The sequence below is a fragment of the Tiliqua scincoides genome, chromosome 5 (genome assembly GCF_035046505.1).
Source record: "Tiliqua scincoides isolate rTilSci1 chromosome 5, rTilSci1.hap2, whole genome shotgun sequence".
Classification (NCBI taxonomy): Eukaryota; Metazoa; Chordata; class Lepidosauria; order Squamata; family Scincidae; genus Tiliqua; species Tiliqua scincoides.
Window position 1 is genome coordinate 22686638 of NC_089825.1, and position 24918 is coordinate 22711555.

Sequence of the window (24918 nt, forward strand, 5' to 3'; positions counted from 1 at the left end):
TTCAATAAAAAAAAGTTGCTTTGCTGGCAACGTTGGGTAATGTGAGGGATTAGATCTCTGACCGCTTATTTGCACATGCAAATCATCATTTGAAGTTGTTCTAATCACATGATGAATATGAAGGTGTGAACTCTCAACATTTATATGTCTCATCTCTGCAAACCTGTATCACAACTACTGTGTAGTTTGGGGCCTGAAAGGTGAGTCTAAACTATTAGCCATAATTACAATGTTGTATAATATCTTTCTGTTACATTAATATCAATCAATCAACAGTATTTATATACCGCTTTTCAACTAAAAGTTCACAAAGCGGTTTACAGAGAAAAATCAAATAACTAAATGGCTAATGTATTAATGTAACTAAATGTTACATTAATATCTTTATGAATGTTATATTTTTTCCAAGCCATGGAAAAATAAGACACATTCTCTCTCTCTCTCTCTCTCCCTTTCTCTTTCTCTGTTGCACTACTGCCCTCTGCTGGACATCTGGCATGTGCAACCATTGTGATTGTTGAACATGTTGCATTGTAGACAATGCAATCAATCATAACACAGCAGAAATATGGTAGAAGGGGGAATTTTTATTTTTTGCGACTCCTTTTGACTTTTTGCCTAGGCAACTCACTTCTTCTCCAATGAAATGCAAAATGTCTACCCAATTCATTAAGAAGGGAAGTATAGTCAGTTCTCTTTATATGTCAATTTGCTATCTGAGAATTTGCTTATCTGTGAGGGGTAGGATTACTACCTTCTGTCATTATCTGTTCTTGTTATCCACAAATACTATGCAGTGCACTTGGGTTGGGGGGGGGGACTCGGCCCAGCTACAAGCAGGAAGGCACAAGACAGGAGGAGGAGGAGGAGGAGAGATGCTGGCCTCCTCACAAGCAGAAGGTAGTGCTGGTGCCATACCTTGGGGGGGGGGGGAGAGACACATATACAGTATATTGTGGACTTGCATCTAGTTAATTGTACTTGTTTTTTAGGAAGTTGTATGGATTGGCTCTATTTTCCACATCAAATGGGGACTGGTTGGCAACCTTCAGTCTCAAAAGACTATGGCATAAGCCTACAGCACCCGGTATTCCCAGGCAGTCTCCCATCCAAGTACTAACCAGGCCTGACCCTGCTTAGCTTCCGAGATCAGACAAGATTGGGCATGTGCAGGGTAACAGTTGGGGACTGGTCCATGGAGAAAGTTAGACACATTTGTGTTCACTTCCAGACTTGCCCCACCATCTTGGGCACCATCTCAGGGACGCCAGCTGAACCTTCACAACCCTGGCGATGATGAGAGGTCTCTGGAAAGCTGCTCTAGGGCAAGCAAGAGATCGGTAGAGGGAGAGGACGGGTGAAGCAACCCCCTCCCCACTGCTGAATTCTGAGGCTTCATTGTTGGGCCACAAGTCAAGGGATAGCTAGCATGGAGGAGGAAAAATCAGGTGTTGGAGATGTTGATAAGCCCTCCCCATTACCCAGCCCCACAGACTGCAAAGTAAGATTCAGGTTCATAGAGTGTATGGTGAAGAGGGTCCCCTGGAACCCTCTTCACCCCATTTTTCCCATAGGCTCAATGATTCAGTATTCAATGATTCAGTATTTGTTTTCCAGGAACCTAACCCTAGCGGATAACAAGAACTGAGAGTATTTGCCTGGTTGCAGCTTTTGCCTAATAAGTGGTTCTGGTCATGCCTGGAACATGCCATCTGCCAGTAATGCCAAATGGCTAGGGCATCTCTTCCTTCAGCAGATGTCTTAAGTCTGCATGGATTTATCTTTTTTCTCCCCCATCCCCTAACTATTGTCTGTGAAATTTCATAAATGCGTTAACTTGTTTTCACCGCATACAAAATGTCCTGTAGTCTCTGGTTGCTGGAGAATAATGAGATGGTTCTTAGTTTCACAACTCAAGTTATTTTTAATTGGAAAGTATTGTTTACAGAAGACGTCTTCACTGAATAACCATTATGTATCCCAGAATACCCCACTTCATGAATCTTCTCGTAGAAAGTACTGCCACATGCTGATGTTTGGAAAATTTCTCCCCTCCCCCAGGGGTTGCTTCTATTAATTTATTAATTACCATCTGCGTTGTCACAGTTGCCTGTAGGAGACTCTGAGTCATTCTGAAGAATAATTACATTGTCTTGATATGTAGAGTTTGCAAAGCCGCCAATGACTTGAGATTGCTGACGTCTTCTTCTGTAGAAAACGTAGCCTGCTATGCCTGCCCCAATAAGGATGAGGCTGACCAGGACAGCCGCTGTCACATTAGTGCCATGCAGTGGTGTGGGAACTTTTTCTGGCTCTACAGACAGAAGCACAGATATGGATTGTAATAAAATAAACATACACTGGCATATGCATACCAAAGGCATTTAAATACATCTTCTCCTTAGATCAGCGTTTTCCAACCACTTGTGGTACTTGAGATGGTGTCTGGTGGTATGCGCAGGACCCCCCAGACTCTTGCCACCTGGCAGCAAGACTAGCAACGCAATGCGACAAACAGTGGTAGGACACTCAGCTCGGCCAGCAGAGCTCCAGCATGTACTTTTAGTTCATTTGCAGATAGTATCTGTTGGGAGCAGTCCTTTGGGAGATGTAAACATCCTTTCCTAAGAGGAATTTGGTTGGTCCCTAAGGGGACTGGATTGATGGATTGCTCAACAAGTTGATAAATTATGGCAATGATTTTCAACCTTTTCCATCTCGCGGCACACTGGCAAGGCACTAAAATGGTCAAGGCACACCATCAGCTTTTTGACAATTGACAAGGCACATTGTGCTGTCAATGGGGGCTCACATCCCCCAATGGTCCTATTGATAAATTACCCTCGCCCAAATTCCCGCGGCACACCTGGGGACCATTCGCGGCACACTAGTGTGCCACGGCACAGTGGTTAAAAATGGCTGAATTATGGCCTTAGTTTATCCTAATCCTGGAAGTTGCACCTTTTATCCAGGTGTCAGGGTCAGGGAGAAATAATAGCGTACTGGAAAACAGCAAAGAATATGAAAATGTATCATTACAATTGCAACTGGGCTGTTTTTATAGAACAATCTTACCTTTATGTACTGAAGATACTGTAGCAGATTCTTCAATAACTAGAAAACAAACGTAAAAAGTTTATAATGCTCCAGTTATGACTATTGGAGTATTCTGTAGCAGACTGAGGTGATTTGGTGGAAATATGTCCTCACGATACTGTATATGTAGCAGCAATGGGGAAGAATGGGGAATGTGGTAGGGTGGGACTCATCCTCGCCAATCAATGTCACTCTACTCTTCCCTCCTGATTTCCTTATCCCTGCTCCCACCCTCTTCTTTTTCAAGAGACAGACCCAACAGGATGGGAGCACCTGACTCACTGTTGTATGTAAGGGACAGGGCAGAGACAGGATGAGGCAGCCTGCAGAGGTGGTAGTTGAGTGTGGAAAGCTGCTGCACCTCGTTACTAGCTTCTCCTGGTCTTCAGTCTCTCACACAGCACAATCCTATGCATGTCTACTCAGAAGTAAATCACATTCTGTTCAATGAGGCTAGCTCCCAGGAAAGTGTGTAGGATTGCAGCCACAGTCACATAGTTCTGGACAAATCTACTCAACATCTGAAGTTTTTTTTTCTGTCAGTAATATTTAAATCTTACTTTTTGGTGTTTTACAGATAAATCGCCGGGTAGGATATTCACAGTGATCCTTGCTCCACTCCCCCTTGAGGTTGTCCATGTAAAAACACTTGCCGCGTAGCACCTGTCCAACATCAGACTGAAGTTGATCATCATAATCTTCGAGTTCCCCACTCTTCCAGTTTACATAATCCACTGCTGTCTGATCTGTCCATTTCCACTGTCCTGTTGTTTTAAAGAGAGAGAGAGAGAGAGAGAGAGAGAGAGAGAGAGAGAGAGAGAGAGAACAGCATAAGGACTGAAAAAAGAAAGAGCAGCACATCGACTGAAAGCCATGCCCTATAGCAGGGGTGCCCAAAAAAACACTGGGAAGCTTTTTAGCTTTTTTAACTTTTTAGCCTTTGAGCTTTTTAGTGTCGGGAACTTTGTCACTTTTTTGTCCACATGGCCTGACAGCCTAAAAATGAATTTTTCTCTTAGTCACCTGAAAGCTACTTTGCTCATCAAGCAGTTTCAACAGTGTAGGGTACATCAATAACATAGGATTAGATTCAGTGGAGCCCTGGCATGAGCAGAATATTCTTCTGCTTGTGCAAAATGGGAAGGACCCTGATTTGTGCAAACTCCTCCACAACTGCATCCCACCCTGCCCTTGTATTCCAGATCGTCCCCAACCCTCAGGAGTGGATAACTAGGAGTGCACTGGTTTTCAGGAAAGCACATGCTGCACTGGATGACCTCAAACCTGAAATTAAATGAGTTCTTTGCATGTGTCTTCATGGCAGAAGACCTCGGGCAGATACCGCTGCCCGAACGGCCCCTCCTGACCAAGGAATTAAGTCAGATAGAGGTTAAAAAAGAAGATGTTTCAGACCTTATTGATAAATTAAAGATCAATAAGTCACCGGGCCCTGATGGCATCCACCCAAGAGTTATTAAGGAATTGAAGAATGAAGTTGCTGATCTCTTGACTAAGATATGCAACTTGTCCCTCAAAATGGCCACAGTGCCAGAAGATTGGAGGATAGCAAATGCCATGCCTATCTTTAAAAAGGGAAAGAGGGGGGACTCGGGAAACTATAGGCCGATCAGCCCAACATCTATACCAGGTAAGATGGTGAAATGCCTCATCAGAGATAGGATCTCAAAACATATAGAAGAACAGGCCTTGTTGAGGGAGAATCAGCATGGCTTCTGTCAGGGTAAGTCTTGCCTCACGAACCTTATAGAATTATTTGAAAAGGTCGACAGGCATGTGGATGCAGAAGAACCCGTAGACATTATATATCTTGACTTTCAGAAGGTGTTCGACACGGTCCCTCACCAAAGGCTACTAAAAAAACTCCACAGTTAGGGAATTAGAGGACAGGTCCTCTCCTGGACTGAGAACTGGTTGAAGGCCAGGAAACAGATAGTGGGTGTCAGTGGGCAATTTTCACAATGGAGAGAAGTGAAAAGTGGTGTGCCCCAAGGATCTGTCCTGGGACCAGTGCTTTTCAACCTCTTCATAAATGACCTGGAGACAAGGTTGAGCAGTGAGGTGGCTAAGTTTGCAGACAACACCAAACTTTTCTGAGTGGTGAAGACCAGAAGTGATTGTGAGGAGCTCCAGAAGGATCTCTCCAGACTGGCAGAATGGGCAGCAAAACGGCAGATGCGCTTCAATGTCAGTAAGTGTAAGGTCATGCCCATTGGGGCAAAAAATAAAAACTTCACATATAGGCTGATGGGTTCTGAGCTGTCTGTGACAGATCAGGAGAGAGATCTTGGGGTGGTGGTGGACAGGTCGATGAAAGTGTCGACTCAATGTGTGGCGGCAATAAAGTAGGCCAGTTCTATGCTTGGGATCATTAGAAAAGGTATTGAGAACAAAATGGCTAATATTATAATGCCGTTGTACAAATTGATGGTAAGGCCACACCTGGAGTATTGTGTCCAGTTCTGGTCGCCGCATCTCAAAAAAGACATAGTGGAAATGGAAAAGGTGCAAAAGAGAGAGACTAAGATGATTACTGGGCTGGGGCACCTTCCTTATGAGGAAAGGCTATGGCGTTTGGGCCTCTTCAGCCTAGAAAAGAGGTGCCTGAGGGGGGACATGATTGAGACATACAAAATTATGCAGGGGATGGACAGAGTGGATAGAGAGATGCTCTTTACACTCTCACATAACACCAGAACTGGGGACATCCACTAAAATTGAATGTCGGGAGAGTTAGAAAAGACAAAAGAAAATATTTCTTTACTCAGTGTGTGGTTGGTCTGTGGAACTCCTTGCCACAGGATGTGGTGATGGCGACTGGCCTGGACGCCTTTAAAAGGGGATTGGACAAGTTTCTGGAGGAAAAATCCATTACGGGTTACAAGCCATGATATGCATGTAAAATCTCCTGATTTTAGAAATGGGCTATGTCAGAATGCCAGATGCAAGGGAGGGAACCAGGATGCAGGTCTCTTGTTATCTGGTGTGCTCCCTGGGGCATTTGGTGGACTGCTGTGAGATACAGGAAGCTGGACTAGATGGGCCTATGGCCTGATCCAGTGGGGCTGTTCTTATGTTCTCTTTTCCCAGATAGATCACTTCTTGAAAAAAAAGAAGTCTGGACCATCTCTCCCTAGAATGAACTTGTTTTTAAACACAGAGATGCAGAGATATAGTAGGCGGTTACTCTTTCAGGCCTGGGCGTAGGTTCCACTTACTGAAAACATGGCCAGCCCAGCCTTGAACTGATGTGGCTTGCACCAGGTCAGGTGGAACAGCAGATTCGGGGGGCCCTTTACCCCAAATCTACTGATGCCTCCTTCCTGCCCACCACTGATGCAACCCACATTGATTCACTCCTCACTTGCTCAACCCAAGTAGGAATTAGATCATCCCAGACCCTCCCTGTTGTCCATTTTCACATCGGGTTAAAACTTTAAATGCTGTGCAAGGAAAGAGTGCTTCCCTACCATCTGGGAGCTCTTGGATCAGCCCTGCTGAAGGGAATGTCCTAGCATGGTTCACAAACACTGACTGCTATTCCTGGCAAGGTCTTTCATTTTGAAAAAAATAAAATGCATTTTTTTTAGCATAGTGTTGTATAGTTAAATACTGGAGTTTAAACATTTACCATCCACAGTTCTGTACAATCCTATCCAATAGGTTGCTTCACCAAGTAATTCAGTGTGTTCCAGCAAAAATTTCATTTCAGTTAAATCTTCTATTGACAACAAGGAACCACCTAGGAAACATCAAGTAGTTGAAGACGGCACATTAAAAAAAATATATCACTGTTTAATCCTTATGTTTAATCCTAGTTCTTTTCTAGTCCATTTTGCTGAAGTTACAGGCTACAAGGTCCTGGTAGAAAAGAAGAGGAAAGGAAGTGTAGGGGCCTAGAGAGAAGCAGAATGGAGGAAAGACAGAAAGGACAAAAGAGGAAAACTATTGTAATTAAGTCTGAGAACTAAAAGAAACTGGTCAGGATTCAAACCCTTCTGCATCCTTCTTAAGGAATAAGATGCAAAAGTCATCGTCCTCATAAAAATGAGACAATTTCACAGATGACCAACAGTTTACCCTTTTTTCATACAAATGTTCCATATGCCAATTCTTAAGCTCCAGGTAGTATGCAGATTATTTGCTGGTTATGCAAAGCAGGTACATTACTGGTTGAAGTGTCTGTTAGTTGCTGTGTGCCAGATCTCAGCATATAGTTAGGGAAGTGGCAGAGGAACCATTGTCTTGTCTGGCCATTGTTTCTCATGCCACAGTGTGCTGAAGGCCACAGAAAGCAAAGGATTGTCAGGACGCTGGTGCATTTGACCTGTGATTATGACTGAGCAGGAGCGTGCAATTTTCCTCATGAAATCCAAACAGTAAAGAAGAGAGTTCCTGCTCTGTCTAACAAAGATTTCATATGAATTTTCTCTCTTAAATTAGGTTTTTCAAAATCTAAAAGCAAAATGGAACTGCAGGCAAGTCTACAGAACACAAAGCTTTGTGTGCAATTTGAGTAATCGATTTGGTTTGAGAAGGGTTGTGAGGAGGCATGGATGACTGTGAGGATGTTAGGATGACTTTTGTTGCAACCTTGTATTTTGGACAGAGAACGTTTAGTCCTGCCCTCCTCAGTAGCCAAGTTTGCAGCCAGAGAGTAACCATTGCCTAGCATCGGTGCTAGTTTGCTGAGATACCTGGGGAAAAATCCGCACTGGCCTGGATGGCACTTCCTGTGGGGGGTGGGTGCTGGACTCTGGACCATGGCCCCTCTTTTGTCCTCCTCCTTTCATTTCCTCTTTTGGTGGTGTTGCCAGGGCCAGGGCTAATGATGGTCCCCCCTCCCCCCACAGACAGCGATAGGCATGCTTCTTCTGCCTATTTTTACTTCAACACAAACCTATGCAATGCAAAAGCTTGAGAGATGGTGCCTGGCCAAAGGTCACCCAGCTTGCAGGGATTGCAGCATGTACCGCCCTGTTCTTGTCCAACACCTAAATCCTATTTCACGCTAACTCCTTCTATGAATTCACAAACCACTAGCATGGAAAATTCATTCTGTTCTCATTCAAAATGACACCCACCTAACCGAGTACAATGCAATAATGCTTTCTGCCAGGAAGTCCTGGCTGTGTTGATTGAGTAACAATGAGACCGAAAGGGAATCCAAGTCCTCTGATTCCCTCTTCCAGAATCAGGACACCTTCCTGGGGCCTGTGGAGGTTCAGTTGGGATTACACCACCTGTTAGGACACATATTTTTGTTAAAACATTTTAAACCTTGTCAAACCCTTAGAAACCTTTCACAAACACATATATAAATTGACACGTGTGAAATACATAATCAGGATGAAAACAGTTTCTATGCTCAGAAGATGAGTTGAGCTAGGTCCAGTTATCCTCCTGATTAATTTTATGCAGTTTATAGCTCAATCCAAACTAATTTTCCAGCATGGGATGCATGCCAAACCCTGCGGTGGGGGGGGCAGTTACAGAATCCTCCTCAAGGTATGGAAAAATTTGTTCCCTTATCTTGGAGTTGCACAGGTGCTGGAAAGTTGGACAGGATTGGGCTGTTGTGTCACATAAAATTGTGTGTCCCCCCCTACTTGGAGTGTGGCAATATCATAACTATGTGATTAGATACTCCCCTCAAGACGACTGGGAAATCTAACTTACATGGTGACAGCAGAGACTCTGTATTATTGGGAGAGTTGGCATTCATTCAGACTACTTGAAAATATATGTTGATGACACAAAAACATACTAATTTCATTTAAATCCCAACATTCAATGCCAGCAAAGTCACATTTCTTAAGTGGGGGGGGGGGGGGGCAAATAAATATATCCCTCTGTAAAAATTTCCTCCAGGCAAAACTAAGCATTTCTAAATCCCATTGATTGCACTAGGAGAGTTAAGAACAATTTTGGGTTTCTCCCATCAAAATCAATGGAATATAAATCTGCCTACATGGGTTGGATTGTGCCTTTGATTCTTAAGGAACTTCCATTAAATTTTGTTTTCTTGTTTATTAAGGTATAATAGCTCAAACAACATTTTATTTATTCATTGAGAATGAAAGGGGAGGAAGGACCGAAGCACATTTTCTCAAAACTATCCCTTCTACTATTATGTGAGAGAACAATGACATGGGAAGCTTCATAAGAACAAAAGTGCCATGTCCCACATTAAAGATCATATACAATCCTTTGCTTACCGTGATACTTCTCACAGACAAAGAAGTACTTTACATCGCAACTTCCTGTTTTCCAATACCCATCAAGGTCTAAATAGACACAGGCTACTTGTTGCTTTGGCTCTTCAGCAGCCCAGTTAGCATATTTTAATTTCCAGTTGCTTACCCACTTGTATGTCTTACTAGTCTAAAAGAAAGTGCATAGAGAAATAATGCATGTATGTTTATAAACTGCTTTTTGTGTATTGAGAAACACATGAAAAAAAATTTGTGTACTTCTCCATTTGACTTGTTATTGTTTCATCCCCTCCCTCCAAGCCTCTCAGATAAGATGGCTTGCTCTGAAATTCACACTATATGACATCTGAAGCTATGGGGCAAAATAGTTGTCAGGCCTCCAATCACCTACTTAAGGAAGACTGATTACCCATGAGCTAATTCAGGCTTCCTTCTCAAGTATTTGTAGTAGGGGAGAGAGGGAGAGAGAGAGAGAGAGAGAGAGAAAGAGAGAGAGAGTTATGTTCCAGTCTGCCTCTTTGCAAATGGTAAAGTAGCAGAATTATTTTGGTTTGCCTGACCACTGAACTTGGGTGCAGAAAGCACTGGAAGGTTCCTGTTTTAGAACCCAATCCTGTCCAACTTTTCAGAACCGGTGCAGCCATAATGCAGCCTCAAAGTAAGGCAACAAATGTTCCCATACCTCGAGGATGTCTCTGTGATTGCCTCCCCACCACAGGATGCAGCGCATGCCTCATTGGCATGGTTGCACAGGCACTGGAAAATTGGATAGAATTGGGCCCTTACTAGACACATTAGAGTGAAGCAGGCAAATGCTTCCATCTAAATCCATTTAAATTTATTTTACTTATTTCTTGTATTATTTCTTCATCAATTTCTAATACCATACTTTGAATAAAAATGTTCCCAGGTTTCCAATAAAAAAGCAGTAAAAAAAACAACCTCAAAACATAAAATACATTGTTAGGTTTCTCAGTCATTCTGTCATCACGGACTTGAATGGATTAAATTTCCCAAGATCCCCATTTAAAGAACAATGCACACATTTTACTGATGATTAAGACGATGCACAGTCATTAAATGACTTCCCAGGGCTAAAAAAAAAATTACATTACAGAGCAAGGGCTTTGCATTGCTGCCTTATCTACTGTGCCCTTAACAGCAGTACATAACACATAAGTCTGTCAGGTGAAAAGGTTGCCTCAGGTCAAGGGTGAAGGGTGGTTGCACTCTACTTGTCCTCCTCTTTTTCTCTCCTGGCTCTGCAACCTTCCTCCATATCTTGGAGGTAGCCTTCTAGTCAGCCATCAAAACCTGCGCCCCTCTCTGTCTACTTAAATGCCACTAGCTGACTGTGATGCCTCCCTAAAATCATGCAGGATCATGAGATTGTAGCAAAAACCAGTTACTGCCTCTGCCATCAAAGTGTCAGAGACACCTGAGACCACTCCACCAAGGGTTTTTGGGCTTGTCACCCTAAGCTTGTAATTTCTTTTGTGCCCCCCTTGTAGGGGAAAGTGGTCTGAGAAGGCCTAGGTGGCCAACAGAAGGTCAGTGGGTTGGATATGGCTCTCGGAAGCTCTTTATCCAGCCCATGTAATAATTGGGCTCTCCTAGTGCTGCCCTTTCAGCAGCACCACTTCTGCCAAGGTACTAGGAGGTAGAGATGGAAGGAGGCCTCAGAAGGCAAAGAACACTACAAGGAAGAGCCCAAACCAAGAAGGGTGGCGCTGGGAGAGCCCAATTATCATGCAGGCCGCGTCTGCCAAGGCATCACTTTGCAGGCCACCTCTCAGCTGCTGAGCTGTGCAGTGATGGCTCAGCAGAACTGCTGCTGCTGAAAGGGTGGCCGGCGTGATAACTGAATTCTCCCATAACTTGAGAATATGATCAATATTTGCACATTTTCTCTTCTGTCATTTGCAGCTGATGAGTTTCTACATGGGAACAAAGTGCTCCCCTCTGGCTATCATCTGCTTAATGACATCACTCCCAGTTTAATGTAACTTCCAGGCCTTAGCAGGCGCCATGAATGCTATTTAGCCTGCTTGTTGAAATGAGTTTGGCACTCCTGGCTGAGAACATCGTCACAACCATCCTGCAATCTTGGACACACAATTTATTGGAAACACAATAAATACAGTGGATAAAAAGAATATGGGATCTACTGAGAGAAGTTCATCATCTACAGTGAATGGATACAGATGTTCCATTGTCCCTCAGTGTCATATTGATTTAATCCAGTATTGATTTGGAAAATAAGCTAATGAAGGATATTATGTTGGAACAGATCTCCAAGTGAGGAGGTGGACTCTCCCTCGCTGCAGATCTTCAGGCAGAGGCTCGACAGGTATCTGCTGGAAATGCTAGGAGGATTTTCTGCTGCAGACAGGGGGGTTAGACTAGATGACCTTCAGTCCCATGCTGGTAAATTCGAACTACATCCTTCATTCATGAACCTACTCAGTATAAACCCTTGACCTGCATATAGCATTATGGTCATGTACAATTTTCATTCTTACCAAGTTGCTGTTTAGACCAATCCACACGGGTTCTTTGTATTTTAACACCTGCAGCCACAGGAACGATTGATCATAGGGATCTAAAACATTTGTGAGATCTGCACTTTCAGAGCGACATTTTTTCCTTGCCTCTTCCCACGTCATTTTAGGGCTAACAACAGAATAGCTGCTGTTTCCGTAACGGATATAGCGAGAGGCTGGAACCGTTGATTCAGATGCAGATAGCGCAGGGTCTAAAGCAAAACAGTAAAGAGAGAGACAAACATCATTGTAGACTGACTGTCCACAGGAATGGAGAGCTTCTGGCTGAGGGAACTGGATGTGCTGAACACTCAATAGAATGGAAGTATCAGCAAGTGATAAAACATCAGTCTTTACCAGAGAAGACAAAACCAAAACAGGATCCCAATCAGGTCACATAATGTTTTCTTTGCAGTTCAAAGCCCTACTAAATAGTCAAAGGGCCAATCTGACCACCATCTTCATTCTTTTCAGAGAAGTGTTCTTCAAGTAATTTCCTACTCAACACATTTTTTAAAAAATAACAGAAGCTCTGTTTAGTCTCCCAAAGTAAAATAAGGGCCCAATCCTATCCAATTTTCCAGTGCCAGTGCAGCCCTAAGGTAAAGGAAAAAACAAAACATTCCTTTATTTTGAAGAGGCCTCCATGACAGTCCCAGCACTGCAGAATGCGGCACATACCCCATTGGCATCGTTGCACCGGTGCTGTAAAATTGGATAGGATTGGGTCCTAAGTGAATGTGGAGCATGGCTAGATGCATAGGGCAGTGTGGAATTGGGCCAGAGAGGCCCAAACTATTGGTTATCATCTTGGGGTCTCAGTATTTAACTTTCATCTATGTTTGCTTAACAGAAATGTTCTTCAGTTTAATTTTTTTTAAAATTTTAATCAAAGCATCTCTGCACCATTAAGTAAGACTATGGTAAGCCTCCTGAATACCTCAGGGTTTTTTTTTTAAATCATAAGTTTGTTCGGTCCACTTTGGCTTGAGTGCTTAATGCTGAATGAGGATCAATGAAGAACCATAATTTGGCACTAATTGCTGAATCAGGTTGCTTTTGCCAATTGCTCTGCTTTCTTCCTCCCTTTCAACACATATGTACACACATAGCGCAGGGCCTAGTGCTTGCCACCCTTGCATGCATGTTAATTGAATGTTCCTGGAGCAACTGAATGGGTCCGAGACACCATAAAGTTTTTTAAAAATGATCAATTTTTTTTTACTAACAGCTTCCTTCCGGCTTATTTTCAACATGATCAGTAGAAAAATTAAGGCTGTAATCCTATACACACACCTGAAAGTGGGACTTACTTCTGAGTAAACACGCATTGCTTTGCACTGTCACACATAGCTGTGGCTGTCTAGCACCATTGCCTTTATGCATGTATAAAAAATCATGTTCCAATCATGTTTAAAAAAAAAAAAAACTTCTACTGATGAGTGTTTTCATGAATGTGTTTAAAACTGAGAATCTCATTTTTCTTTTAATCAAATGACATGCTATTGAAAATTGACTTTGGACTCCACAATCCAATCTAAATAACCAATTATTTTCTTTCTATCCTCTTACCACTTACCACTATTTCTTTGGCAGATGTAGCTTTTGTTTAATTTACATATTTCGTCTTTCCAATATCCTGCCTCAATTAGAGGTGTCTTTATCATAACAACACAGTCCTAAGGAATGCAAATACAGGCATGAATGATAAACAGGAATCAAGGATAACATAAGGGGCAATCTTCCATCTTTCTGTCCCAGATTGAGTTTAGACTGTATGCATTGACTAATCAGGAAAGGGTTCTGTGAACTATTCCCTCTGATAGGAACTCACATCCTGCTTTTCCATTTCTACTGCTTTGAGACCTGATTCAAAGGGTGTCTGCTCCCTCCCAGAAAGTGCCAGCACTTCCATCATAAGGCCACCTAAAGCAATCACATCAGGCAGCATATTTGCAGGACACACCTGCCCCATCTGTCCACTGCCTAGATTGGGAAAGGAAGAGAGAAAGGAGAAGGGGAGGAAGTGTGGAGGAAATAAGGGAGACACAATCTCATCCAATCTCATCCAATCTCATGCAGGATTGGGCTGGTGTACAGAGGCAATACTACAATGGAATGCAGTTCCACTGTTGTAAAAAAGGTTTGCAGCAATGGGCACAGTGCACCACTGGTGGTCATTTTAGGAGTGCTGCTGCAAAGAGCAGCAGCTTGAAGGGACTTCTGCCAAACCCAGATAGATGAGTCTCCCAGATGCAGGGGAGGGCACCAGGATGAGGTCTCTTGTTATCTGGTGTGCTCCCTGGGGCATTTTGTGGGCCGCTGTGAGATACAGGAAGCTGGACTAGATGGGCCTATGGCCTGATCCGGTGGGACTGTTCTTATGTTCTTATGTGGTGGTGGGGGCAGAGGGTGGGCAGAACAGGGAGAGAAGGTGGGGGCAGATTGAGGCAGTGAAGGGGGTGGTGAACAAAATGCTCTTTGATGTACCTGTCCTTCCCGACTCCAGTGCCGGACATTAGATCTGGGAGAACCTGTGGCCCAGTTTGTATAATAAACACCACTTCCATCTGTCCACAGGAACCTTTTGTTCCAATTGATATCATTCAGACCGATCCAGGCATCAGTTGAAACGCTTTTTAAAAGTGTGGTGAAGAAAGCTGAGTGAAAGCAAAGAGAATAATTGACCAGAAATGGCTTGTCACGAGCTGCTCAGCTTCAAGAGGGGACCCAGACAGAAACCAAACCCAAACAGTTTTATTTTATTGCGGATTTTTGTGGTTTTTATTTTTCGCAAAGTTAGAAGAGCAGAAAGGCATGTTATGTGCTTTTATTCCAAATTGACATCACAATTACAATAATCACTTTAAAAGTGTACTAGATAGGTAATATAATGTTAGCTGATGCAGTCACAATCATTACCGATGCACCCCCCTTAAATAATAAACAAAAACCAAATAAAATGGTTTTATTATTGCAGAGTATTTGCCCTTTCACCATCTCTTTAGTGGCTTCAAAACACCCTTGCAGCTGCCTGGAACTGGTGGTTTTCATTACTATTCCACTCTCCGCTCCTTTTGCTTTTTAGAAAGTTGGCATGGGTAAGCTTCTTCTTCAACACCAGGAGGGACTATTAGTTCTGAGTCTAAGCAACTTCCCCCAAAAGTATCTATCACTTCCTGTCCCCCAACTACCTCTTCTCTGGTACCTCCCCCAACCCAACATTCTGCACTCTCTGTTGTCCTCCCAGGCTTCTTTTTCCTAAAGCACTGCCACTGGGAATGACAGTATGGGAGGGCAGGGACCAGAAAACACAGAACTAGGTATGAGTGTAGTGGTGGAAAATAACAGGAAGTCAAAGCAGGCAATGAAATACTTGTGTTATTTACTCCCAACTTCAAATTCCTATAAGGATGCTGGCCACAATGTCGTCTAATAACTGAAGATTCCAAACCAAGGACAAACCTACAGCAACGTATACTTTAAATGGTGGAGCTGTGAATGATTTTCAGCAGGTTTTTGTTTTTTGAATAAAAGAGGCTGTAGCCAGCTTAGCAGAAATTGGTGATTCATGGAATTCCAGGTGCTGTGATTTAATCCAGGAAAACTAGGAGGTGAGCTGACAGAAGCAGCAGATAAATTTATATTCTACCTTGTCACAAACATAGCTTCTCTAAGTGCCCAATCCTATCCAATTTTCCAGTGCTGGTGCAATTGTGCCACTTGGGTGTGCACTGCATCCTGTGGTGGAGGGGCAGTAACTGGGGCCTTCTTAAGATATGGGAACATGTGTTCCCTTACCATGGGGCTGCATTGTGGCTACACCGGAGCTGGAAAGTTGGATAGGATTGGGCCCTCACGTAGCTAATTCATAAAAGGCGTTTTACTGTAATTTGGATTCTGAAAGTTCTTGATTCAAAATTGTGAACCTACATGGGAAATAAGATTCTAGACTCTCCATTTAGGAGAAAATCCCACTTGCTTCTTGTTAATCATTGCTAACGACTTCTGAAATGGTAGTCAGTCAGGTCAGTGTACTCAGATATTACAGGTTAATGCTAACATGCAACATTTTATGCCGTCACGAAATAACTAGGGACGCCTACACATGTGTGGAGTGGGAACCCATGCAACATAACCCATGCAACATTTTGCCCATGTTGCCCTGGTAATGTGAGAAGCTTGGGCAAATGCCCACATTACACATTACTCCAGGTTCCTCACACATGGCTTAGCTTTCTCATAGTACCTAGAAGGAAGTAATAGAACCATGCCTCAGTGGCTTCTACAACATGATTGGAACTTGTGTAAGGGCCTTTACTCTTTAACATATTTCAGTGTTTAGTAAAGAACTGACCCACCTTGAAAAGCTTTTGTTGGTACAGTAGCTAAGTTCCCTCCTAGTTTTTGGCAAGCAGTACGTGAGTCATTCCAGCTTTTCCTCTCTTCTTCAGGAAATATGCGGAAGCACTGGAAGGAAAAACCACCAATCATGGAACATTTGAGAAAGATAAATTGATGGTATAATTAATTTAAGCCTCAGGTGGCTTAAGGAGAATGATCCCCTTGAAGAAAGTGAAGCAGTAATGATGCTTATCAGAGCAGAGGTTTCCATCTGCTTCAGAAATGAATGTACAATCCAGAGATATCTCTGGGGGTGTGGGGGGAGCAGACTGCACTGGGTGACACCATTGAGGGGTGACACAGTGAAGGCAAAGAACACTGGATGGGAGGGCGGGTGGAGAGCTTATTGTACCCAAGTCCCACAAAGCTGGTCATGGAAGAATGACTCTTCCTCACCTCAAAGGGTATCTGCGCACTGTGGGGGCAGTGCCAGGGGCAAATCAGACTGGTACAGAGGAAAGTCTATGGGGTGACACCATGACTTACCACACTGGGCAAGACTAACTCAAGTGACACCACCAGGTGTACAAATAAGTGTTCAAATAAAAGTGTAAATAAAACCTTTTCTGACTTTTCTCCTTGTTTAGTGTATTTGTTATGCAATTGATAGAAGTGGGAGAAAACTGATAATGAAATAACAAACAAACAAACACACACACACACATTTATATATATATATATATATATATATATATATATATATATATATATATATATATATATATGAGCAAAGTGCAGAAATTGGTGTTACGTGTTTTTATTTCTTTATCACAGTTTTCTCTCATCGCTATCAATTGCATAATAAAAACACTAAACCAGGAGAAGTCAGAAAAGGTTTTATTTACACTTTTATTAGTACACCTAGTGGTGTCACTAGGGTTGGTGTTTCCTCTGGCTGAGCCACTTTGGCACCCTATCTTGCGCTGGATACAGCACGAGCCTCCTGGCTTGCCTGTTCCAGCGCAAAATAGGATTGTGCTGTTAATGTAGATTTTTACTTGTGCAGTGACATGCATTTTACAACACTAGGTAATGAGATATTTGTGATCACTGGATAAGGTACCTTGTTTTCATACAAATGCCAGCCATCAGCACAACCTCCATAAGGTACAGGTGATGTAGGAACAACAGTTGGATTGACAGAACTGTTATGTCTTTTGCAGATGAAACTGTTCTCAACGCCGCAGTTTATATCATTCCATAAACCTGAGTAAAGAAGGTAGGTTACCAACTGGTAAGATGAAATGATTCCCAAAATATCTATAGCAGTGGTTCTCAAATGTTTTCGCACCAGAACCCACTTTTTCAAATGACAATCTGTCTTGACCCACCGGAAGTGATGTCATTAACCTGGAAGTGATGTCATAGCTAGAAGTGCCATCATCAAGCAGCAAAATTTAAACACTTCCCATACAACAAAATCAAATCACATCAGTTAAGTAAATTAAAAGTTTATATTAAATATAAGCTTAAAAAATTATTTAAAATAAAGAGCCTTCCTAATCCTCCTAAGTAGTTGCTGATCTGTTTAAAAAAAAAATTCCTCAAACATCTCAAAGGCTGCAATCCTATTCACACTCATCTGAGATGATGCCCCATTGACTCTCATTGTTAAAGCTTATATATAGTCACCTGCTAAAATTACAGATTGGTAACATTTCCCCAAAGCAGTCACATACCAAGTATTTTATTTACTAAAAATAAAATACAGATTTAAACGAATGGGTCCCAACTTGAAATTGGCTCATGATCCACCCAGTGGGTCCTGAACCACTGTTTGAGAAGCACTGATCTACAGACTTCCAAGTATGCTTTGCAAAGGAAGAGCCCTTTGCTAGAACCCTATCTTGTGAAATCCCACAATGCACTTGCTCTTGAATAGGATATATTTCAACCATCCCAGGGTTTGGTCTAAACAAGCCTCATATACACCAGGCTTGCTGAAGCTAAAAGGCAGACTACATATAATAATAATATTTATATACCGCCTTTCTTGGTCTTTATTCAAGACTTTATTCAAGGCGGTTTACACAGGCAGGCTTATTAAATCCACGCAGGGATTTTTACAAATTGAAAGAAGGTTCTTTCTTTCAAGAACCACCACATTCAAGCTGTTACACTCCGATCTGGTTTAACATTCTGGCCTCCATCCTCCCATGCTCCGAGCAGATGGATCAGCTCAGCTGCAGCTTGCCAGCTGCTTCAAGGTCGCACGGTGCCGGTGGCCTCGAACTGGCGACCTTGTGGATGTTAATCTTCAGGCAAATGGAGGCTCTACCCTCTAGACCAGACCTCCTGCCCCTCCTGATATACAATCATCACATTGCTAAAACTCTGTTCAACCTATCACTGTACTCCCGCATTTAATCTAGACACTGCACTAGGATAAAAACTGTTCTGTAATCTACTTGTCCTTATCACCCTATATCTTCTTCCTGATGACAATAGTTCAAATAGTTTATTCTACTTGCCTGTATGGTGGTACATCACCACACAGTTTTCATCATCATTTGCAAAGTTGGGTTCATTGGGGGCCCAGGCTTGAAAGGTTAAGGGCTTTCCATTCATCAGGCTGAAGAAAATTATATGACAGTAATTAGTGCATAGAACAACGTCTTTGATTCTTTGTTTACAATGCATCCATTTACAATTTTTGTTTAAAAGGCAAGAACTCTCTAGGCTTGGAAAAACTGCTGAATCTCTGCTTGCAGTGCAGCTGTTAAAGACACAGCAGTCTTACTGCCAGGAAAAAAAGTTATTGCAATATTGACAATGTCCAGCACAATCAATCAAAGACATATATTAATTTGATAATTTGGACTGTTGATTTTGAACACAAGCTGAGGAATTTATGGCTATAGTGGGTGGGGGGGCAGATATCCTTGGCAATCAGATATTATAAAAGGTCTAGTAATCTTCCCAATATTACCTCTATCACCATAGGAGTCATTCCAGCATGACTCCTTCCCATACCTACTAATATCGTTTAAGCTCTAAGCAGACATTACTGGAGAAGAGAGAACATACGGCAATGGGGCAGCAAGAGTGCAAGAGCAAGTCCTACCCCCAAACTGATGACTGCATCTAAGCCCTGCCTCCCTACCCACAAGGTGTGCATTGTTAGTTTACAGCTATCAACATTGTTTTCAGGGAGAGATACTCCTTATGAATGGGCATAATGGGTGCCCAGAATCTCTAATAATGGGGATGATCTCACCCTAAGTATAGTGTTTGTTCCTGCAAACAAATGTTTTGTACTCTTGGTGGATGGAAGGCGGGGCTTCAGAGCAACAGACTCCTCCCTACTTATACTAATGGCTGTATATGGTCATCCTACAATTCTTAAGCTCATGGCATGGTTCTTTCCCATCCAAATGTTGATCCAGTTCCTAGCCTAAGCTATACATTTAATATATTGCATATCATAATTTGTTTAAACAAAGACGTTTAAGGAGTTTTCCACATGGGCTGTTCTGGATTCACTTACTGGACCGCTTTGTCAAGACCCACAGTCACACCAATGTACATATCCTGTTTCGTTCCATGAATGAAGTTCTGCAACACACAAAGGAAGAAGTGGCATCAAATTCAACCATCACAATATCGCTTTATGAGAATGTGAGCAAGTATTCTCTTAATAAATATAATTCAGGCTGCAATTCTAAACAGACTTTCCTGGGAGTAAGTCCCATTGACTATAATGAGATTCACTTCTGAGCAGACATACATAGGATTGGACTCTCAGCTATTCTTGTTCAGTTCTTAGTTACTTCTGATGTGTGACAGAATTTGCCAGCCAGTGAGATGATGGTCAGTGAGATGATGTCACCAGCCTGTGCTTGAGGATCAGGGTGGAGGCAAATTCCTGCCTTTACGTTCAGATGCTGGGACTTGGCAGAGGAGATGGGGAGCTGCAACCAACATCGTGTAAGTAAGTCTATGGTTGCTGCAAACTCAGCCTTCTAAACAATCCTTTTTCAAAGACCACAATGAATGGCAAAGAAGTGAAATTGCATGGTATGAGCTTCAGAGGAAAACTAAGGCATGAGACTAAGATAGAATTTGTCAAAAGGTTTGATTGTATTAGCACAGGCTTGAATCAAGACAATGGGTTCCTGTCACATTTCTGAGCAAATTAACGTAAGCTGGACTAGAAGGATTTTATCATCATCAATTACTGCTGCTGTGAACTGTCACTCTATCTTACCGTTCAGTCCTATAGATCTATCCTGACAGCGGATCTAGAGTTACCCTGTCGCCAACAGACCAGCAATGGTGTGAAGATCATGCCACCACCAGGCTAGTCTGAGACATCACTGTAAAGTGGCAGCAGCTCCAGGGCCATGCTGTCAAAGATCTTAGGCTCTGTCATTCATTGCAAGTTGGAGGCAGGAGCATGTCGTGGGCAGGAAGGGGGAGTTTGGGGGCAAATTAGGGTAACTGCAGGGGTTGGATCAGGGGAGGAAAAGATGGATCTCAATGAGTGCTAGTAGGTGCCAGAATCCTATGCCCTCTCCTTTTTACTCCTTGGACTTATGCTATCTATGTAACTGGTGTATATCCAAGGAGACGCATAGGCCTCAATGTTTCCCAGTGTTTGTCCTCTGCCGTACTTCTTCACATGGTCCACTGATTTTAAGTACCCCTGGAAGTAGCTGTTGATAACATCATTACCAGTTACTCCTGGGTTGGGAGGGCAGATGTCATGCAATAAACACTAGGAAGAGGCTCAGGGTGGACAGAAGGATGTTTTTGAGCGCAGAAAAGCATGCTTTGGAGCTATGCCAAGCCGAGCCTCCTGCTGCTGTTGGTTGTGTCATGTTCCTGGTCTCACTGCCAGGTGGCAGGAGTCCAGGGGTTCCACGAGTACCATTAAGCACCACCTCAAGTTCTCTCTACTGGTGACACCCGTACCACTGGTTGAGACCATCAGGCCATCAGGAGGTAAAGGAAACAAATTTTGCCTTACCTCTCCCATGCCTTCTCATCACCCCCCCCCCAGCCCCCAGCATGCAGCACATGCCTCCATGCTGCGGCTGTATGCCACAGTGTGGTGGGGAATAGGATTTGGCTGTTATTTACATAGAATTGTTACTGATTATACCTCTTGCACTACATGGCCATTGAGCCTCACTAGTTGCATTTCTTTTTCTCTGTACTTGTCTATACACCTATACACTTGACAACAGAGAATATATTATACATCTGATGAAGCAGACTGCTTATGCTACAACACATTTGTTACTCTCTAAGGTGCTATAAGCTTCTCTGTTGTTTCAGACTACCATTATGGGTATATCTCAGTGTTTCCAAAACTGTGGGTCGAGATCCACCAGTGAGCGGTGAGGAAATTTTTAGTGGATTGTGAAGTTTTTGAAACATTTTTTTAAAAAACCATTTACAAGCACCCTTGCCCCATTTATGCAAAAAAATCAGGCAGTCTGAATGGAGAGACCACTCTCTTGCTTCCTGTAAGCACTTGTGTTTGTTTCATTTTCATCAAGAGGGTTTGCAAACTGCCTGACATCCACCCTCAACCAGGCACTGGTGTGCTGTAGATAATGTGCGAACCCAGTTTCAGCCTTTTGTGTGGCCTAGAAGTCCCTAAATCCACATCTTGCTCTCCAGTTCAGCTTTGGTTCTCCTGGAACAACGGCAAAGGTTTGGGGGAACAGTCCTTGAATTCCATTTCTATGGTGAATCTAGCAAATGTCTACACATGCATACAATATGTAACTTCTCTAGGAGGTTTAGGAACATAGGACCCTGATCATTATTCATAGTAATTTTTTATTATTATCAATAAAAATTATTTTCTCAATCTTTTTTGTGTAGTAAAGCTAGGTGGATCATGATAGATTGTAGCTTTAAAAAGTGGATCACAGTGCTAAAACGTTTGGGAACCACTGGTTCATCTGATTAGGAAAGCATATAATTCTTACATATCTCCACAAAAAATTCCATTCAGTTTTGTCATCAACGACAGCCAGATCTCCACCATGACTCTTGCAGAATTTCCGGGCTTTTTCCATAGGCATAGTTTTATCTCCAAAAAAGTACTCATTGCTATTATATAAAACCCAGTTATCTTCTACTAATGTGTATGAATAATCTGCAAATGAACAAATGAACACATTTACAATGTTTCTTGTACAAGTTACACACACGGTAACACTTTTTAACACAGCATTACTGAACCTACCAAAAGTATCATTTGGTGGTGCTTTTAAAGTTGTACCTGAAATAAAGCAAGCAAATAATTAGTTTTGATATCTTGCAGAACAATTGATGTGAAGGAAGGTAGCTAGCACGAGAACGTTAACAAGCAAGGTTTAGGTACTGCAAATGAAGTCCTTGTTATTTTAGCATAAGGGGCCAGTTGTAACCGAGAAGTAATCTTACCTCTTTTAATTTGGCAGACCCAAGGAGACAAGCGCTCACATTGTGTGTTTACGAGCCATGGACTAAACATATAGCAGCTGTTCTCACTTTGCTGCCAAGCTTGCCCAAGCGGAAAGTCTACCTATAGTGGAAATAAATGTTGTTATCCTATCATCATTCTAAAAATCAGTGGTGATCCACAGGAAAGGGGACACACTTGCAATACTGGCCTTACAATGATGGGTGTGTATGCATGGACCACCTCCACTGATGTAAAGGGAGATTGGCCATAGTTTCTTTTCCTGTTATGTAGGTAGTACAGCTTATTATATAGGTATAGGCCTTCCCTGTAAGAAGTGGCTTGAATATCAAGATTATACATTATTCCGATATGCTTAATAATAGTAATAGTAATAGTAATAATAATATACATAACCATTGCTACCCATAACAGCATATTAATGCACTAGTTTATAATTGACTTACAGGTGATCCATCGCTCCATGATACTCCCTTTTCTGGGTCCAAATTGTTTAAGCCAATCCAAAATGTTCTGACATTTCTAAACACAAATAATTATATAGAGACTATGAAAATATGAAAGAAAAATAGGCCTATCCTGACAGAATTTTAAAGTGGAACAGAGTGACCAGCTGGATTCTCTCTAGACCAGTGGTATTCAACATTTATTGTGCCACAACCCCAATAAACAAACAAACAAATGAGACTGAGGATCCCTCTTTTGATCCCCCCTCCCAGGACCCTATCTGCCCACCCCAGGCCCCATAATGCACTCCCAGCACTGATCACTGTAACCAAATATTCTTATTAGAAAGAACAGAAAAGGTTACATTGAAGCCTGGCACTAGAGAAAGCTATTTTAGCACAATTGCTAAGAACCTGAGCAGGAAGGGGACATAATCTCCTGGTACCTGAAAGCATACACTAGATCAGGGGTGCTCAATAGGTGGATTGTGATCTACCGGTAGATCGTGAAGCAAAATGAGTAGATCGCGGAGTGCCGACCCCCCCCTTCAGGTGCCTCTGGGAGGAAACGCCGGGAGTAAGGCCCATTGTACTCAATGGGGCTTACTCCCAGGTAAGTGTGGCTAGGATTGCAGCCTCACAGCCTAATCCTAGGCATGTCTACTCAGGAGTAAGTCCTGTTATACTCAGTGGGGCTCAAGGTACACCAACATACATTGTACACATAAATGATATATGTTACGATGGCGCGAACATTGTAAAAAAAACTCTGGTAGATCTCCGGGCCTTGCTTGGTTTCAAAGTAGCTCTCGAGCCAAAAAAGTGTGAGCACCCCTGCACTAGATGCTTCCCCCTTTACCTGGTGGTGCTCTAGTCCAGGGGTCTTCAAACTTTTCCACTCCTGTAAGTTGCCGCAATCCTGCAACTGAAGTTTTGTGACCCCAATGGGGTCCCAACTTCAAGGATGAAGAACACTGCTCTAGAGCAGTGGTTCTCACACATTTAGTACCAGGACGCACTTTTTAGAGAGAGAATCTGCCAGGACCCACTGGAAGTGATGTCATGATCGGAAGTGACATCATCAAGCAGGAAAATTTTTAACAATCCTAGGCTGCAATCCTACCCACACTTACCCAGGAATAAGTCCCATTTACTACCATTGTTAAAAGAATATACCTAGTAGCTTGTTAAAAGTACAGGTCTGTAATATTTCCCCAAATGCAGTCACATACCATGCTGGCATCAAATCTAATATACGAAAAATAAAATATTGAAATGAATAAAATTTTGTGACCTGAAATTGGGTCATGACCCACCTAGTGGGTCCTGACTCACAGTTTGAGAAACACTGCTCTAGGGTACATCCACCTAAGATCAGTGTGTCATTATTGTTTTGTGGAACATGCATACCATCCCAGCAAAGACTGGAACATATGCATGTGTACGTGTACTAATCATACAACATGCAATTATTTCTTAGGAACCCTTCGTTCTTCACAAAGGGAGACTCCACTGCAGATGATGGACATATCTATTTAGGTGTGCCTGGCAAAACCTTAACACTTTGGCTTAAAAAAAGATTCATCATCTCATCTGCAAGAAATACAATTGCTCTATTTCTTACTAGGTACAAAAAATAATTGCAACAAATGTTCTTAAAACATACTGCTTTTTGTGCAATTGCATCTTCAGTGTATCCAAAGAAGCTCTTTAAATTTTACTGAGAGAATTGGTTGTCCTGTCAAAACACACTGAACTCTGTTGCCTAACTGCTG

At 42.5% G+C, this 24918-nt stretch overlaps 1 protein-coding gene across 1 annotated transcript in view; it reads right to left on the reverse strand.

Moving 5' to 3' along the window:
* Positions 1–1925: 1925 nt before the first annotated feature.
* Positions 1926–24918, reverse strand: part of MRC1 (mannose receptor C-type 1) — a 42829-nt gene continuing 19836 nt past the window's right edge. The window contains exons 15-31 of the mRNA XM_066627849.1: positions 23144–23219; positions 22679–22799; positions 22479–22514; positions 22219–22388; positions 19764–19831; positions 18748–18848; positions 17340–17482; positions 16234–16342; positions 14363–14532; positions 13452–13551; positions 11852–12084; positions 9333–9498; positions 8199–8357; positions 6746–6856; positions 3657–3860; positions 3076–3114; positions 1926–2314 (exon numbers count right to left, since the gene is read on the reverse strand). Of these exons, the coding sequence (XP_066483946.1) occupies positions 2082–2314; positions 3076–3114; positions 3657–3860; positions 6746–6856; positions 8199–8357; positions 9333–9498; positions 11852–12084; positions 13452–13551; positions 14363–14532; positions 16234–16342; positions 17340–17482; positions 18748–18848; positions 19764–19831; positions 22219–22388; positions 22479–22514; positions 22679–22799; positions 23144–23219 (2239 nt within the window). The 3' untranslated portion in view covers positions 1926–2081. The remainder of the gene's footprint in view (positions 2315–3075; positions 3115–3656; positions 3861–6745; positions 6857–8198; positions 8358–9332; positions 9499–11851; positions 12085–13451; positions 13552–14362; positions 14533–16233; positions 16343–17339; positions 17483–18747; positions 18849–19763; positions 19832–22218; positions 22389–22478; positions 22515–22678; positions 22800–23143; positions 23220–24918) is intronic.